General features: G+C 45.7%; 1 protein-coding gene across 2 annotated transcripts in view; it reads right to left on the bottom strand.

Annotated features, from left to right (window-relative positions):
• WDR75 (WD repeat domain 75) overlaps positions 1 to 3879 on the bottom strand; it is a 38578-nt gene extending 34699 nt beyond the window's left edge. The window contains exon 1 of one of the 2 annotated variants that reach the window (XM_067549043.1): positions 3668 to 3879. In XM_067549043.1, coding sequence (XP_067405144.1) covers positions 3668 to 3753 — 86 coding nt within the window. In that variant the 5' untranslated portion in view covers positions 3754 to 3879. The remainder of the gene's footprint in view (positions 1 to 3667) is intronic. The other variant, XM_067549044.1, reaches the window with a different exon arrangement.
• Between the last annotated feature and the right edge of the window lie 12009 nt (positions 3880 to 15888).

The following is a 15888-nucleotide window of genomic DNA, read 5'->3' on the forward strand; positions in this document are numbered from 1 at the left end:
TTTGTTTATCTACTCTCTGCACACCTTCATGCCACTCTTTATAATTGCATAAGGCCCTATTTCACTTATACTGTTCCATCCCTCGCTTCTGAAACAAGTTTATTTTAAATCTCTCCTTAGCCCCCACTGCCCCTTTTGTTTTTTTGCAGCCCAGAATAATAGCAGCAATGCAGTGCTCATGTGACATTAAAAATAGGAAAATTAGCCAAACAGCCACAAGTTTAAAACAACATGTGCCTACACATGTTTAAGATTACATTTTGATCATCAGCCCTTGATTATGGGATGACGAAGGCAATCCCACACTCAGCCAAGGAGGGTGGAGAGAAGAATGGTTCTGGAACAGACAATCCCACAACTATATTGCAAAAATAACTCTGCTTAAATATGGTTATGGACAAAACCTGCTATAACATGGCTTATTCTTGTCTGTGTGGATGCACGAAAAAAAAAAAAAAAAGATTAGAGAACCAGACTTTAACCCTCCCACCCTCCAGCATATACCCTACTGCAGAATAAATATGAAATTAAAGTTAACCAAATTTAAGCTAAGGAAATGTGTGTGTTGTAAAGAATGACCCTGACTAGCAAGTAGGAGGAAGGCCCTGAAAATAGGCCAGAAGGCATGGAGTAGAGAATGTCTGGTTCAAAAACTAATTGAGACAAGGGAAAGTTCCTAAAAAAACCTAAGAGGTCCCTGACCAACAGCAAATGGTTTTGAATATGACAGAAAGAATCCGTTTTAAGATCCTCCCCATCCCAAATACCAGTGTTATCTTAAAAGTAAAGCCTATGTGAATCCAGGTGCAATGCAAAAACCGTTGGTCGGCAAGGAGGGGAGAGATAGGGAGCAAAGGCCTTGGGGAGAAAAAGAAATTGTAAATCTTACCTGGATTAAGACTTGAAATAAGGGTGAACTGCCTCAAACTGGTTTTTAGCTGAAGTCAGTAATTGGCAATGACATCGCTTATTCGTTAAAGGGTACGAAAAGTAAACTCTTAATACCTGCCTGACCACATTGGAGCGGACCAATATGGGTCTAAGCACTCTTCAGTTTAATCCATTTGTCAGGCTCATGATCAAAAAGCTTATAAATGTTTTGTTACTGTTTGGATGTAATAAGTTGCTTATTATTTAGGCTTTTAGGCATGTTTAGCACAATTGTATATATGCCACTCAGCCTTTGGATTTAATAAAGGAATTTATGGTTAAATTAGTATCATGACTATATCTTGCATAAATAATAATAATTTCAACACCTAGGTTAACGCCTCATCTACACCAGGGTTCATCCGCTCTGGAGAATTAACCTTTGGGTAATTCAAACATCAGTATTGGCCTGCAGGCAACTCACATGTTACAGAGTGCCCACACAAACTCCTATTTCACTTGTAATTATCCCCACTTCCAGATATAGAAATGCAAGTTCATTGCTCACCATGGAAAAGTGCTGAGAGGACTCACTGAAGTGCATGAGTTAGTTCACTAGCACCTCTTGCCTACACAATGCTGCAGCCAGGTCTTAAAAGGCAAAAAGGCTATATTTTTCCATTTTGTTAGCTCAGCTGAGTTAGCTTAAAATGACTGAAAAACTCTGGCAAAATGCAGGCCAAAAACTAAAGAACACACACCCTTTCTAACCCTCAAGAGTGGGTCCTGTGATAGGACAAGCTAACATGAGCTAAGAACAAATATTATTTACAGCTGTTCACAGTATGACATAAAGCAGGTCTACAAAGTGTTTGTAGGATGTGTGGCATGATAGAGGCTAATATTATTTAGCACACCAAAATCCTTCCATGTAGATGAGGCCTACAACTAATTGGGCCAGCACATTACTGGCTATGAAGGTCTCCAATTTAACACTTCTTTTTTGTAGTGTGGATGGGCCAACATGTAACAACCAAGATTGCAACACAATTATCTAGTGAGAGTCTATAAGGTTGTCTTGACCACACTATAAACAAAGTTACGTTAGAAAACAGGCATCTTTAGCTGTACAATTGGTCTCCAAAATGGCAATTTTCTTAACTGTCCAGGCAACAATAGGCTATGTTATAGAATTATTTGCCCACAACCGTTTAAACATTTTTTGTACCACGGACTAGGCCCAACTGACTCCACACTGGAAATAAAGTTGCTGCAACCCACAAGAACCTGTGTGTGTGTGTGTGTGTGTGTGTGTGTGTGTGTGTGTGTGTGTGTGTGTGTGTGTGTGTGTGTGTGTGAGAGAGAGAGAGAGAGAGAGAGAATAAGCAAGTCAAAACACCATTCTCACATTCTCTGTGTGGAAGGCCTGGTCTACACCCAAAACTTAGGTCGATCTAGCTACATTGCTCAAGGTTGTAAACAATTGTTTGTCCTGTGTGATGTAATTAGGTCGATCTAACCCTCACTGTAGATACAGCTAGGTCAGTTCTTCTGATAATCTTGTTACCCCCTCTCAGAGAGGTGGATTACCTATGCTGACGGAAAAACTCCTTCCATCAATGTAGAAAGCATCCATTCTACAGAAGCACAACTGCAGTGCTGGAGCTGTACCACTATAATGTAGATGGACCCTTTGTCAAACATGAATTAAGAGATAGTGTGCGTATAGCTTTGAATGTATCTATTTATGCACCACTCATTCAGAGCCAAGTTCAGCCATGCACCAATAGGCAACTTATAGTCTTCCACCAGTAAAGAGAGGATTTAATTACTTTCTCCCCTCCCCAAAATTTCTCCCCTCCCCTTCTTGTGCTATTTTGGAGTATATTTTCTCCACTACCTTTTACAAGTACTTTGAAAGTCACTGATGGCAGGTGCTAGACACATGCAAGGTACTGCTCCATTTTCTCCGGCCATTCTTTCCCATGGCCCCCAGTACTACTCCTACCTCTATTAGGTAGCCAGGCCAGCTGCAGCCTTCTAGCTCCTTCTCATCTTCACCACCACAAGCACTGAGGATGAAGAAGGAGACCAGCAGGTGGCTGAGTCTCCAGATCACCAATCTGAGAAATTTCAGCATTTCAAAAGTTGTCTTTGTTCCCAACTGACCTGAATCCCAAATCTTGAAAATTTCTCATGAATCAGAATTTTTACTTGTTTTGAAAAATACTTGGGAAACACACGGCCCCAGGGTGCCACAGCCGAGAGCCTGCCAGTCCTGGCACAGGGGAAGTGGAGGGCTGCCCGGAATTGGGTACCCCCAGTCCGGCTTCCAGGCCCCGGACAAAAGCAGGGCGGGGCGGGCCCCCCTGCGGTTGGGTGGCGGCTCCCCGAACCCGACTCGCTCTCCCGAGGGGTGGGCTGGAGAAAGCGGCGCCTCGCTCGACTTGTCTGGGTGGGAAGGTCGGCCCAGCGTTAGGGGCCGGCTCGGGGACGGCTGGGCTGCCGGCTCCTCGCCCAGAGCGCTAGGCCCGGGTCGGGGAGGCGCGCCCGCAGCCCCTGGCGAGCCCTCCCCACCCCACACCGCGCGGGGCCCTTAGACGCGCTGGCTCTACGGGGCCGGGGCCGCCAGGGCTCCGCGACAGGAGGACGCGGTGGCCGCTGAGCAGCGGCAGGCGGCCCCACACAGCAGAGCGGCGGCTGCCAGGAGCCCGCTCCCAAGCCACGCGGGGAGCCGCCGAGCCGGCTCCAATGACCGCGGAGGGATCAGCAGTGCCCGCCCCCGCGCCCCGCTCACTTGGCATCGGCGGAGAACGCCGCTCTGGCGCCGCTCAACCTGCTGCCGCCGCAACGGACCACGCGGAGCAGCGGCTGCGCCACCATCTTCCCGCGGCTGCAAAACCTGCGACCTCTCACCCCAGCGCCGCCGCCGCACGCGGCTCGCTCTAGTCTGACCCGCCCAACAGTACCCGGAAGGAACCGGAACGCTCTCGAGCACGTTTCTCTATTGGCTCCCCGGAGCTCTCCAATCCCCGCACGTGCCTTCAAACGTCTCGCCATTCGCTAACAGCTCAGGGCACTTCCGCCCTTAGTTTACATGGTTGCAGGAAGCTGCCCAATGCCCTTCGTTACGTCACAGGGGAGCGCCGCGTCGGCTAAAATATACGACACTTCGCAGTGTCAGGAGAACTGAGGGGGAGGGACGGGAAATAGTAGCCTGCGCATGCGCAGCAGGTGCACTTTTTTTTTTGTCCCACGTTTCTGCGCGCTCGCCCGGCTTCCTTGTCTTATTCTTCACCGGAGTCAGTATTTTCGGGTGGCGTCACTAATGCGCGCCAGAGTCAGTGCTGCGCGAGCGACTCTGCAAGTGGCCGGCGGCGCACGTGGCACGTAGGAGGGGAGGTGACAGTGAGAGCGACCGCAAGGCGGGGGGCGACGCGAGTGCGTCTCCTCTTCTCGTGCGGACGCCGTGTCGCCCTCACGCTGGCGGAGGCGGACGCGACCCAGCAACAAGGCCCCCCGCCCGTCTCTGTGTTAGGTCACCTGGCGGATCCCAGGGAGCGTCCCCGGCTCCCGGGTTCGGAGATGTGGTTGCGCTGCACGGACACTGCTAGTGTTTGGTGCAAGTAAATGCCGCGGGAGCGTCACCCGGCGCTGTGTGCGCGGTGAGGCGGCTTCTTGTACGGCCAGCGTAAGAGCCGTGGGTGACTAAGGCCGTCCCACTCCCCGGAGCGACGGGCTCAGATCATCTCCGTAAGGAGTAAAGTGGGGCCGTGAAAGGACACGCGTCGTCCGGTCACTGACCACTGTACACTAGCCAGCGAGGTGGTGCATTGTTCCTCAGCAAGACGTACAGACACTCACAGACCCTTGAACAAGTCACATGGAGTCGGGGGGTGGCTTGGCATGAAATTGCAGCGGCAGAGTTTTGTCGCAAACACGCTGCTACTTTGAAGCAGGGGGTCCCAAACTTTTTCGCTCTGTGCACCCCCTTATCCGGTCCGTGCCCTCCCACCCCCAGGAGCGCGGCCGGGGCAAGAGCGGGTTAGCGGGGTGAGGAGAGGTATCGGGGGAGAGCAGCTGGGTCAGGGAGTCCGGGGCGTGTCCGAGGCCGTGGCTGAGCAAGGATCAGAGCGGGGCTGGCGAGTGATGCTCCCTCCCCTCCCCTCCCCACGTGTCCCAGGCCCTGCCGTACCATTCTGCATGTTCTTTCACGCCCCCCCCCAGGGGGCATGCCCCACAGTTTGGGGACCACTGCTTTAAAGTGTCTCTATCCCTGTTTCAAGTGCTTATGCTTGTATACATATTTTTTTAAAATATCAGTGACACCTAATTTCTTATGCAATCAATATTTCATAAAAACTACTGTTTATTTTTCCTGGGAGATGGCTTGGGGTGGCAGATGTTAAGCCACATCTCCTTGAGTACTCAGTCTGAAGAAGAAACCTCAAATTCTCTGCTTATTCTTTAAAATCTATGGCATTTTCTGTTCTGTTCCCCTCTTTCCTTAACCCTTGGACAGACTCATTTTTCACCTCATTCATGTTTATTTAAGACAATTACACATTTTAAATCATGGTAGGAATGAAAAAAAACATTAAAAATACAAGTCAAAGATCTGATCCTGCAAGTCCTTTTCTCACAAAGCCTTAGTAACAGTTGCTATTCACATTTATTAAGAGTAAGTATGAGAGTTAGAACTCATTTATCCTAAAACGAAATGAAGGGTCAGGATCCAGTGCAGACATCAACTGACAGCTTTTTTCACCCAAGTTTTCATTTTAAAAATGTGTCTAGAAGTTACAGATTTTGGTTCTCAAAATAGTAATTGCAGTGGAATAGGTTGTGTAGTCATCTTATTTTTAATCCTTGTCAGATCTGTCTTTAATTACTTAGAGTCACAATCTGCTTTATTAAGTGGAAAACTTTTGTGGCTTTGCACCATAAGAGCAGTGAATTTTTTAACAGCTATGGTGGTGGTTTTGAAATCCACCCTTCAAAAACACATGGTCAGTGCTCTATACATAGCTTGCCTTGTCTCTAGGTATTTTTTGTTAATCCAAGGTCTGGCTTTAAAAGACATAAAGGCTACCTTATTAATGTTTTTACTTGAAAGTACATAGTTTGTATGTGAATAGTATGAAGAGCATTTGTATTTATGCAAAAAGGCCAGGATACCACAAAATTCTGGAAAATCATTTCATGATAGACCATCCCAAGCAGTACTAACCAAAAATGTCATTAATCACAAAGATGGTCTGGTGATAAATGGAATAGGAAATCTTGCTGTGGCAGTATAACAGTAGAAAAAACAAATTGCTATATACGTAGATTAATAAGTTTTACAGATGCTGAGCAAACAGAAGGACCTTTAGTATTTGTTTTTTCAAAGTCCATTGCTAGGATTCCTCTGTACCACAGCCCTGTATCCCGGTAATATAGTAAACTAATTAAAAATCGTAAGATTTTCAGTTATTTTTGGGGCATGTCATATCCCTGATTTTAAACTGTGGGAAGATATTTGGCCTTGGGATATGGCATAACTGATGTCACGCTAAGGCCAAAATGCAGTTATGTGATGTTTCTCACTTCACAGGCATGTCCCACAAAATGCTGTAATTTTTGCATAATTTGGGAATTTTTGTTCACTCACAAAACTGCTATAAAGCCTTTTAAAAGAAAATAATAGCATTTTGCTATTCTAGACTTCTGGCATCTAAAATGAGAGCCACCAAGTCAGATAGAATTGTCAATACACACCTCAGTAGGTGCATCTTACCTCAGAGTGCTGCTCAAAGGAAAACAGGCACAGTATTTTCACATAACACAAGCACTGGAGAAAGACTACCTGTCATAGGTAAATATTAAGTTGTTTTGTAATAATTTATTTACTGATTTGTACAAATAGATTCTTCCAGATTAGGTCATGTCTCCAAACAAAGTGCTTGCATGTCACACTGTATGCAGGGGTTCTCAAACTTTTTTTGCTGGGACCCCTTTTGAAAATATTTCAGGCTGTGACGACCCCCTGCTCAAAAGTCATGATTCCCCCACTCCCATGCCATGACACCCTTGCTAGCATGTGTGGGGGCTGACAGCTCACGACCCCCTGAGGGTACATGTCCCCCAGTTTGAGAATCCCTGCTGTATGCCTTTGAATCTCCAGTCTAGCAGATCTGTGATTGCATACACATGGACTGCTCCTTTGTGGCTACACAATAGTGTATGCTAAAGAGTACATATTATTCGAGATAGCATTAATGTTCAAATTGAAAATTTTTCTTTCCAGATACGTCTTTTTCAGGTGAGCACCCTAACTATCAGGGCATAAAGTCATTCACGCTCTCTGGCCCAATGACTATTCAAGTATGTTTTACAAAGTGGAACAGCTTCAACAAGAGAGACTGAGAAAGACCCACCACAGAATAGCCTATATCTTGGTGATTAGGGCATTTATCAGGGCTGGGTTCAACTCATGTTCGAATCCCATCCTCCCTAAACCTCGATGCAGGCTGCTGTGTGATTGCTCCTTTCCTTACCCTGGTGGTCTGATGTTTACACTCTTCCATCAGCTGTGGTAACCTACATTCTGCTGTGGTGCTTTGTGCCTCCAACTGTGCAGACTTGGCCTGCAGGAGCTGCTCCTTCAGAGTCTGCGGGAAACAAAAGTCAGAGCTGAAACCATAAGATTCGGTCTGAGGGATTCCAGGCTCTGCTCTTTGAGCAGCCATGAAAGAAACTTGGGTTCATTTCCCAGATACTGCTGTGTCTGTGCAGGTGGTTTCTTCAGATAATGGGATGGTCAGAGTTTTGTCCTACCCTGCAGGAAACCTGGGTATGATTCTGGCCCATTCCAGTGGCTTGGTGTGCAGCTCTATGGCTTACCTGAGATGGAGGGTGGGGATTTGGAATAGGAGTCATGAACCATGTCTTCCAAGAATGCTTAGGATCTCCTGCACCACAAAAAACTATTTCTTTTAGACAAGTTTGTCTTAGCAATATCCCAGACAGTAATACTATAACTGTTCCCCTAGTAAGCAAACTTCGTGCTCTCAAAGTGCCGTGTAAGGCCAGTTTTGCCTGGAGTGTATGACTCATGATGAGCTTCTTGGTTCTCTGCCACTAAATCTGTGATGAGAGGTTAGCCATCATAAGAAACTTGATTGATAGACTACAGCCCTATAGACCACCTCATTCCCTGAGGAGGGACCTGGAGAGGAACGTGTAGTGGCCAGCAGAATGAGAGCAGATCCCAACCATTTAACTATTCACTTTATGGTGGTGCCTTTCTCAGAGCATGTTATTCTATTGCAGGGGTGGCCAACCCACGGCTCTTGAGTCGCATGCGGCTCTTTGCTCATACAAATGCGGCTCTTATGCAGAAGATGAAGGGCGTTCCCGTTCCTAGTGGCACGTGCGGCAGCTGCCCGGCTCGGCACTGTGCCCAGCTGAGCCCAGCCGCCACCACGCTGCTGCTGCAGCCCCAGCCATCGCCATGGCCTCTGGGGCCCTGCGCAGCTAACTCTTTGAGTACAACACCCCCTGCATCGTGCTGATCCGGAGCCACAAAGTGGGGCTGGTGAACCGGGCGGTGCAGCTGGCCATCCTGGCCTATGTGATCGGGTGAGCGTAGGCAGGGCTGGCGCAGGCAGCGGGTCCCCAGCCAGCCCCGGGGCTGGGTGCGACTGAGCAGCCTCTCCCCATGCGCCGCTGGGCCAGGGGAGCCCGGCACCCCACGGTGCGATCCACCCTCCCCCACCCCGAGGGACTTTAACTTTCATCTGAAATTCCCACTTCCCTCCCTCATCCCAGCTATGTCTTGCAAAGGGGATTCCAGGGGAGAGTGCCCTCCCCCCAGGCCTAATGGGGGGCATCTGACCTAGGCAGGAGGAGGAGGAGGGGTGTGCACTGTCCTGGCTCCCCCTGCCCAGGGGGTCAAGCGATGGCTGGAGGCAGTGAGGGCGTGGGACAGGCGAAGCTGATACACTCTTGTGTAGTAGCCACATTTCTATGTTCGTGTCTTCCTCCCCTTTGTATGGGGGGCTGCCTGGGGCAGAGAGTGGGCCTGGCCTCTGTTTGTTTGTGCAGCTCTTGGGCAGGGTCTGTGGGGCATGTGGTAATAGTAGTAGTACCCTGGGGCTGCCCCCGGAATACTCGCACTCAATGCTTTGGGTGCCAGGATGCTGCTGGAGCAAGGAAAGTTGAAAGCAAGGATTGCCAAAAGTCCCACTGAGTCAAAAATCGCAACATACAAGGTAATAAATAAACATTTTGATTGCTTTGTCTTATTGTAAATTATTGTTTCAATGTATGTGCATCCAGTATGTATGTGTGTGTTTATACTGTACTGTATATATATACACACACACATAAAAGGTAAATGTGGCTCTTTGCGGTATCTATAGCTATTTTTTGGCTCTTAGTCTCTGACTGGTTGGCCACCCCTGTTCCGTTGCCTAACCCTCTTGCAAATGTGAATTAGAAACTGCTTTATGCAGAGGGTAGGGGCCAACTGGCCTCTAATCCCACTGATGTCCTCAAATGGGTCTTTCACAAATTCCTGGTGACAGGTAGCCCTGGGGAAAAGGAGGTAGATAACAGAGGAAACAAGGATGCCAAAACATATGTGCTCAAAGGCTCTAGAGAGAAGGAGCTCTATGCTTCCATCTACTGGTGAACAGGAGGAAAAGACAGAAAGAGCAGTCTCATTTGCATGTTTGCTACCCACCATCTCAGTATAAACATTTGAGTTAAAATTCAATTATTTTGGGATAAGGGGTAATGAAATTCATTATGATTATTGTGTGACTCAAGGATAACAGAATTACACATAATATGTCCTGGGGGAGGGGTCACCATAAAAGTCACAATCTTGCACTACTGAGTAGTGTAGCTGGGACTCAAGCCAAATGGAAAGACAAGGGTTCTGTAGACCCTCTTTTTCAGCAGCACTAGAGTTGTAATCACAATAGCTTGGTTAGGTGGTCCTTAGCTTGGTCTGGATGGGACCAGGCAGCACTACCCCTAGTGTCAGGATATGGGCCTGTCAGAGTGTGCTGCTGGACTTTGGAACTTTACTAAGCACTGACAATAAACTCTGATGTGGTACAGCAGATGGGGAAGAGGAAAAATGATGTGTTAAAGTGGTAGTGGTTCATTGGATGTTCACACTGGCAGATGGGAAAACGGAGGTGCCAAAGGTACTGTGAGACTTGGTGTTGTATTACTCTTTGATTTATTTTTGCTGTGTTTTCCCAAATTACTACTGCGTTCCTTTTCCCCTTAATATTTTTCTTCTTGTTTTATGCTGACTTAAAGCTTGTGAGAGGGGAGGTATAGTCTGTTAAGGGCATCCATGATAGGAATTTAGTTTTCCCAGGATTCTGAATGGGAGCTTGAGCCGATGTTTATTCATTTTAAGAGGAAGCCCTAGCTATTTGAACACAGCCCCTTTTACTTCTGACAAGGAATGGTTACGCTAGCATTCAGATGACTTTATACATTATTCTATTTTTGCTGTTTTGACGCATCTTAAAATAGTACTGTAAAAGGTACCCAGTAAATAAACATGCCTTTAAAAATATTAATATAACTTCTTGCAATTGGTATATAAGCCCTTTAAGTCTCTCAAGGGATGTATCTCCCCATTCCAGTGTTTTCTGGAAGAAACATGCCTATGGGATTGTGACTCCCCCTGCAATCTGGACTGGTGTGTAGTCATGTCACTCCAATTCCTCCCTCCGGGGCCTCAACTTACTCTGCTTTGCTGTGTGAACCACCCATTCCTGGGTCAGCTCACGCCCAGCCTCCTGCAAGTAATCGGTCCCTGACCTAGTGAAAGAGCGCTTCTGGCCAGCCACTCATGGGATAGACCCCCAGCAAACACCCTCACTCCCAGATGCAACCCCAGGAACTGCCGTCTTGCAGGGTTCAGTGCTGTACACTTCACCCTACAAGCTCATTTACATTTGTCCATCAATTTATCAAAGAAATTGATATGCACCAGCTCTGTCACTCTAAGTGAGATCTCTGCACATGCTCAATTTACATGCACTGTTTTAGATAAAACAAACAAGTTTATTGACTACAGCAAGTTTTTAAGTGAATCTAAGTCAGTTTAATATAAATCAAAAGGTTAACAATGAGTCAAGGAGTTAATCGCAATTAACTAAAAGATAACTTGTCTTCTAAACTAAGATTGATATTTCAGTCTCTTACGGTCTATGATGTTAGCTTACCACACAGGCTGGTTGCGATGTGTCTTGCAACCAGGCTCCCCCTCCATGTGGATAGGTGCCAGTCTTTAATGTCGCTTGGGAGCTAGATTCCAGGGGAGAACCCCGAGACAAAGATGCCTCTTTCTTTTTAACAAGTTTCCTTGACTCCTCGTGGGGTCAGGTTATTGTCCATTCCTGGCAATGGGTGTGATTTTTCCCTCTTGAGCCGAAGTGCTCAAAGGTGTTTAGGCCAGACCATTGTTCCTGTATGCATGCCTCTGCTGGGCATGGAAACACAGCTTTGTGTTTGTCTGCCTCCATTCAAGCCACGTGAGAGACACGTTTGGGGCTATGATGCAGCAGAGTTTCATATCTGTACATATGTATGACATTGCAGGAAGCATGCTACCATAACAATAATGTTCAGTATGCCATGAGCACTCCCAAAACACCTTACATAACATATTTTGCATTAGACAATACACAGATACACTATAAGGGTGAACATTAATGATACACAAATCACACTATAAGGGTGTACGTGGGGTACAGCGTGTCATGGGGACAGAAAGAAGTAGTTTCAGGAGGTCAATTAGAAGTTCGCAAAGAAACTTCAGAGTGCTGTGTTTGCGCAGGGCTTAAGACTAGAATTCCCAGGTGAAGGGTGGGTTGGAACTCCCCTTCCTGAGATCAAGTTGTGTTATATGCTTTCAGCCAGCCTCTCTCTGACTGGACCCAAGAAAAGAGGGTAGGTTGGATATGCTGTTCCCAGAGCAGCTGGGACCATATTCCATGTATCTAGCCCAGAATAGGGCCAGGTATAAAAAGAACTCCTTTCCCTCAGAACAGACAGAGAATTAGAAGGAACTGGAAGGGCTTGAGAGCCTTTTTCCTGTTTGTTTTTTATTTTTGCATTTTAATGCACTGGGATTTTGAATTGGAAACAGCTTGTGAGGTCCTAGATGGGTGAAAATCCAGAATTCTAGGGAAAGGAAAACTCTGGTTTGGGGAAGAGACTAAGACTCTTCCTGAGTGGTGTCATGCTACTTCAGGGGAGACTGGGAAAGAAAAAGTTTCAGTGAGGGGAAATTTATTTGTGTTCTCAGGGAATCATCTTCTTACCCCCTGCTTCTAGCGAGAGAGAGTCTTGCCTAGGGTAGCTGAGTGCTAGCTGCCTAACACCATCAGCTTATTAGCCTCTCAAGCTCTTTCCTCTAAGTCCGGTCTTCATCTTGCAGCTTGACAATAGGTGCACCCCAGAGTCCAAGCCCCTTTGAAGCATTCCCTTGTGATATCCAGCCCCTGCCACTGGCTACTCACAGAAATCCCAGATCCTCTGCCCCCAAAGGAACAGTTTACTAGTTTTACTTTAAACCACCGCTCTGGTAAACCATACAGCACTTGTAATAAAACAAAAGAAGACTTATTTTAAAAAGTATAGATTCAACTAAAAACAAGAGAGAGAGAGAGAGATGGAAACAAATCGTTACAATACAAAACAATATAATAAAATGTGACCTAGGGCCTACACTTACTAATGTTATCTTTCCTATCTCATAAAATAGGTTTCCCTCTCCAAAGTTCAGTCTGTTGCAGAGCTGGTTGGCTTTACAGGAATCAGGATCTAAACTTTCCTGGAAACACCCTTACTCCACAAGATGTTTCCTTGGTGAATGGATACAGAGTGTCTTTCTCCTTCCTCAGTTATAATGAACAGTCTTTTGTCTTTATTCATAGACTGTGTCTGTTGTAATGTTTCTTTTTTACCTGCAAGTCGTTTCAATTGTTTGCAAATGTCTCTAGTTTTCCAGTGATAGACTTGAGATGGAGCTCAATCATTAAATCATTGGCTAATCAGAGAGGGGGCAACAGCTTCTTCCTGCTTGAATGGGCCATCACTGAGAGATATTATCCCCTGGTGACTAATTTAAAGCATACTTTTAATACAGTTACATTATTCCCTAAATATCAATCATACATAAATCTTGCAATAATTGAGTCTTGATAGATTATGAACTTTCTATAGATACTGTACATGTGACCCCTTATGGATAAATAAACGTGCAAAACGCGTATTTGATGTAGAGAGTTTGTCAGGTCTGAGATGAGTTATTTACAAAGAACAGCAGACCCTTTGCCAAGGGGCCTGCGTGTCACAATTTGTCTTGAAAAGACCTTCTCTGGTGTGGTCCTTTCTTTGTCCACCTTGGTCTGCCACACTGAGGCCTAGTCTACACTTACCTGGAAACTCAGCAGCAGTCGATGGGAGTTACGCAAGCTACTCAGCATAGCTTGCATAACTCCCGTCGACTTCATAACTTTACGTAATGTAAAATGTGTTCCCATCGACACAGCGCTATGCCTTTTGAGGAGGTGATTTAATTGAATCGACTTCTGGATCGATTGAGTGGGTCTTCACTTCCGCTCAATCAATCTGGATAGATCGATCTGACAGCGGCGAATTTGCCGCCATCAGTGTGTACATACCCTGACTCTGGCAGAAGGAATTGTATTTATATTTGAATAGACTCCATAGACATGGTCTATTTGTTTGCTTTGTCCTGCTATGCTCCCATTTGTGGTCACTTTTTGCCATTGGATACATATGTAGCTTCTGTTCAGTTTAAGGTGAAGAATATGAGATACTTTCGAGATTGGAGGGCAGAATGTGATCTTTGGTGTTTATTTAGGTGTTAGGTAAAGATGCACAGTATGTTTGCAATTGTTAGTTTAAAAAAGTGAGTCTGAATTAGTTTCAGGTGCCACACCAGTCTCCCTGAAACTCCTTCTAATTTTGATAGTTTAACAATTCAACTTCACTATCTCCTCATTGCTGTTTCAAAGGGTGACACAAACAAAATTGGAAACTGATTATATAGGGGTAAACAATAAAACTGACTAGACAACTTGAAAAAAATAGGTTAGAGGAAAATTAGCTAATTCTCTTTTAGTTACAGTAATCTAAGGTATTAATTGTAACAATATTAGATAAAATATGTTCAGACTGAATCACAATATTTAAACTGATAGCTTCCTATAACTCTGTAATTATAGAAAATATGTGATTGATATTATTCAAGTAGGTGTGAATTGCATATCTGTCACAGGATGGCACTAGCGTTACATCTTGGTAATGTAAAATGCTCCTAAGAAGAGATGCTGTAAATGAGTCATTTTCCTATTTTGACAGAAGAAACTAACACATTAGACCCTCTCCCCCTCCCAAAAGTGCTCTGTGTTTCCGAGGCCTCTTTTAAAATGTTCCATGTGGAAGATGTGTGACTCATGCTCTTATTGTGTAAGTGATCTCCTCACCTCCCCACTTCCTTCTGGCTGAGCAATTCCTGGAGGATTTGTGGAAATAAGATTTTTCTCTAAATTTTAAGGGTGTATGTTACAAGATGTGGCTTATATTTCTCTGCAAATCATCTCTCTTCTTGTGCCACCCTTTCTGGTCTATTATCTTTAACACTACTATAGGTGTACAAACTTTACAAAAGTCTAAAACAGCTTTTTGTAGCTGAGGAAATAAGAGACACTAATAGCTTCCAAAATGTAATACTATATGGGATAAGAGACTATGCAAATTCCAGCTGTTGATCATGTGATTGATCTTTATTTGATTGAAGGGAGGGCTTTTTGATATCTAGCTCCGATTTCCTAGCTTCTTCCTACACTTATAATATGTAAACTTAAACCACGTGCCATTATACCACAAGTCCAAGGAAGCTTCTTTTAAATTATTTTTGGTTCCTATTTCAGGGCAGCCTGAGGCGCCTTGTGGGAACCAACCCCTACCCAAGACCAGAGAACCTCATTAGCTCCAACCCTAATCCTAGCCTAGCCTGTTAGCCTCCATCCTAGCCTGGGGAGCCCTAACCTTTATAACCTTAACTCTGGCCCCAAAGACCCTCTTGGGATTGTTGGAATCTATTCCCAGCTTACATATGAACAGAGTGGAAAATAATAATTAGGGTTAGAAGGGAGGAAGGATTGTTAAGGCACAGCAATGGGAGTCTAGAGACCTGGGTTCTGTTCCGTGTCATAGAGTTCCTGTGTGACCTTGGGCAGGTCAGTCAGTGTCTGGATGATGAGCAGTTGTCTAAGACTGAATCCAGGAAAGACTAAGGTGACACTTGTAGGAAAATGATGTGCTTTGAAGAAGTGTATTGAATTCGCTAGACAGGAAGCTTGCTCTTCTAGTTTATTTCCCACTACTGATGGTATCTGGCCCCCAGATCTAGTTGGTTCTCAACTCAGGGTCCTTCTATACTCCTCAGTGCCACTAGATACCCAAAAAGCAATGGTGTCAAACTGTCTACTTCCGTTCGAGTGACTGTCTGTAAGATTAAGCTCCAAGCATCATACACAGACTTGACCACATGCATGCATTCATTGGGCAGTGTCTTTTGCCTCAGGTTCTTAAGTCGAGCAACTAAAAGTTCCTTTAATGTTCCCCTCCCTTCACTGCATCCCACTCACAGTTGTTGTCCTTGGTCAGTAAAGACTCAGAGTTCAGAAGTGCATCTGCAGAGTTCACCTCCCATCCTGGGGGGTGGAGGAAAAGGCACTTTACTTGTTCTGGTGTCTGGGTGCTCTCTCTGGCGTCTGCTGCTCTGCTTCGCTGACCATCCTGCCGGCCACTGTGCTCCACCAGCCGCTCACTGCTCCCCTCCACCAACTGCCCACTGCTCTGAGATGTCTTCAGGTCCCACCACTTAACACAGCTCTCAGTGATTTCAGCTGTTAGCGGGGGAGCCTCGCTGCTAGTGCAGACTTGGCGGTCTGTTGCATCAGAGAT

Source organism: Emydura macquarii, unplaced genomic scaffold (assembly GCF_026122565.2).
Source record: "Emydura macquarii macquarii isolate MOO-44397 ecotype Brisbane River unplaced genomic scaffold, CSIRO-AGI_Emac_v2 contig_1253, whole genome shotgun sequence".
Taxonomy (NCBI): domain Eukaryota; kingdom Metazoa; phylum Chordata; order Testudines; family Chelidae; genus Emydura; species Emydura macquarii.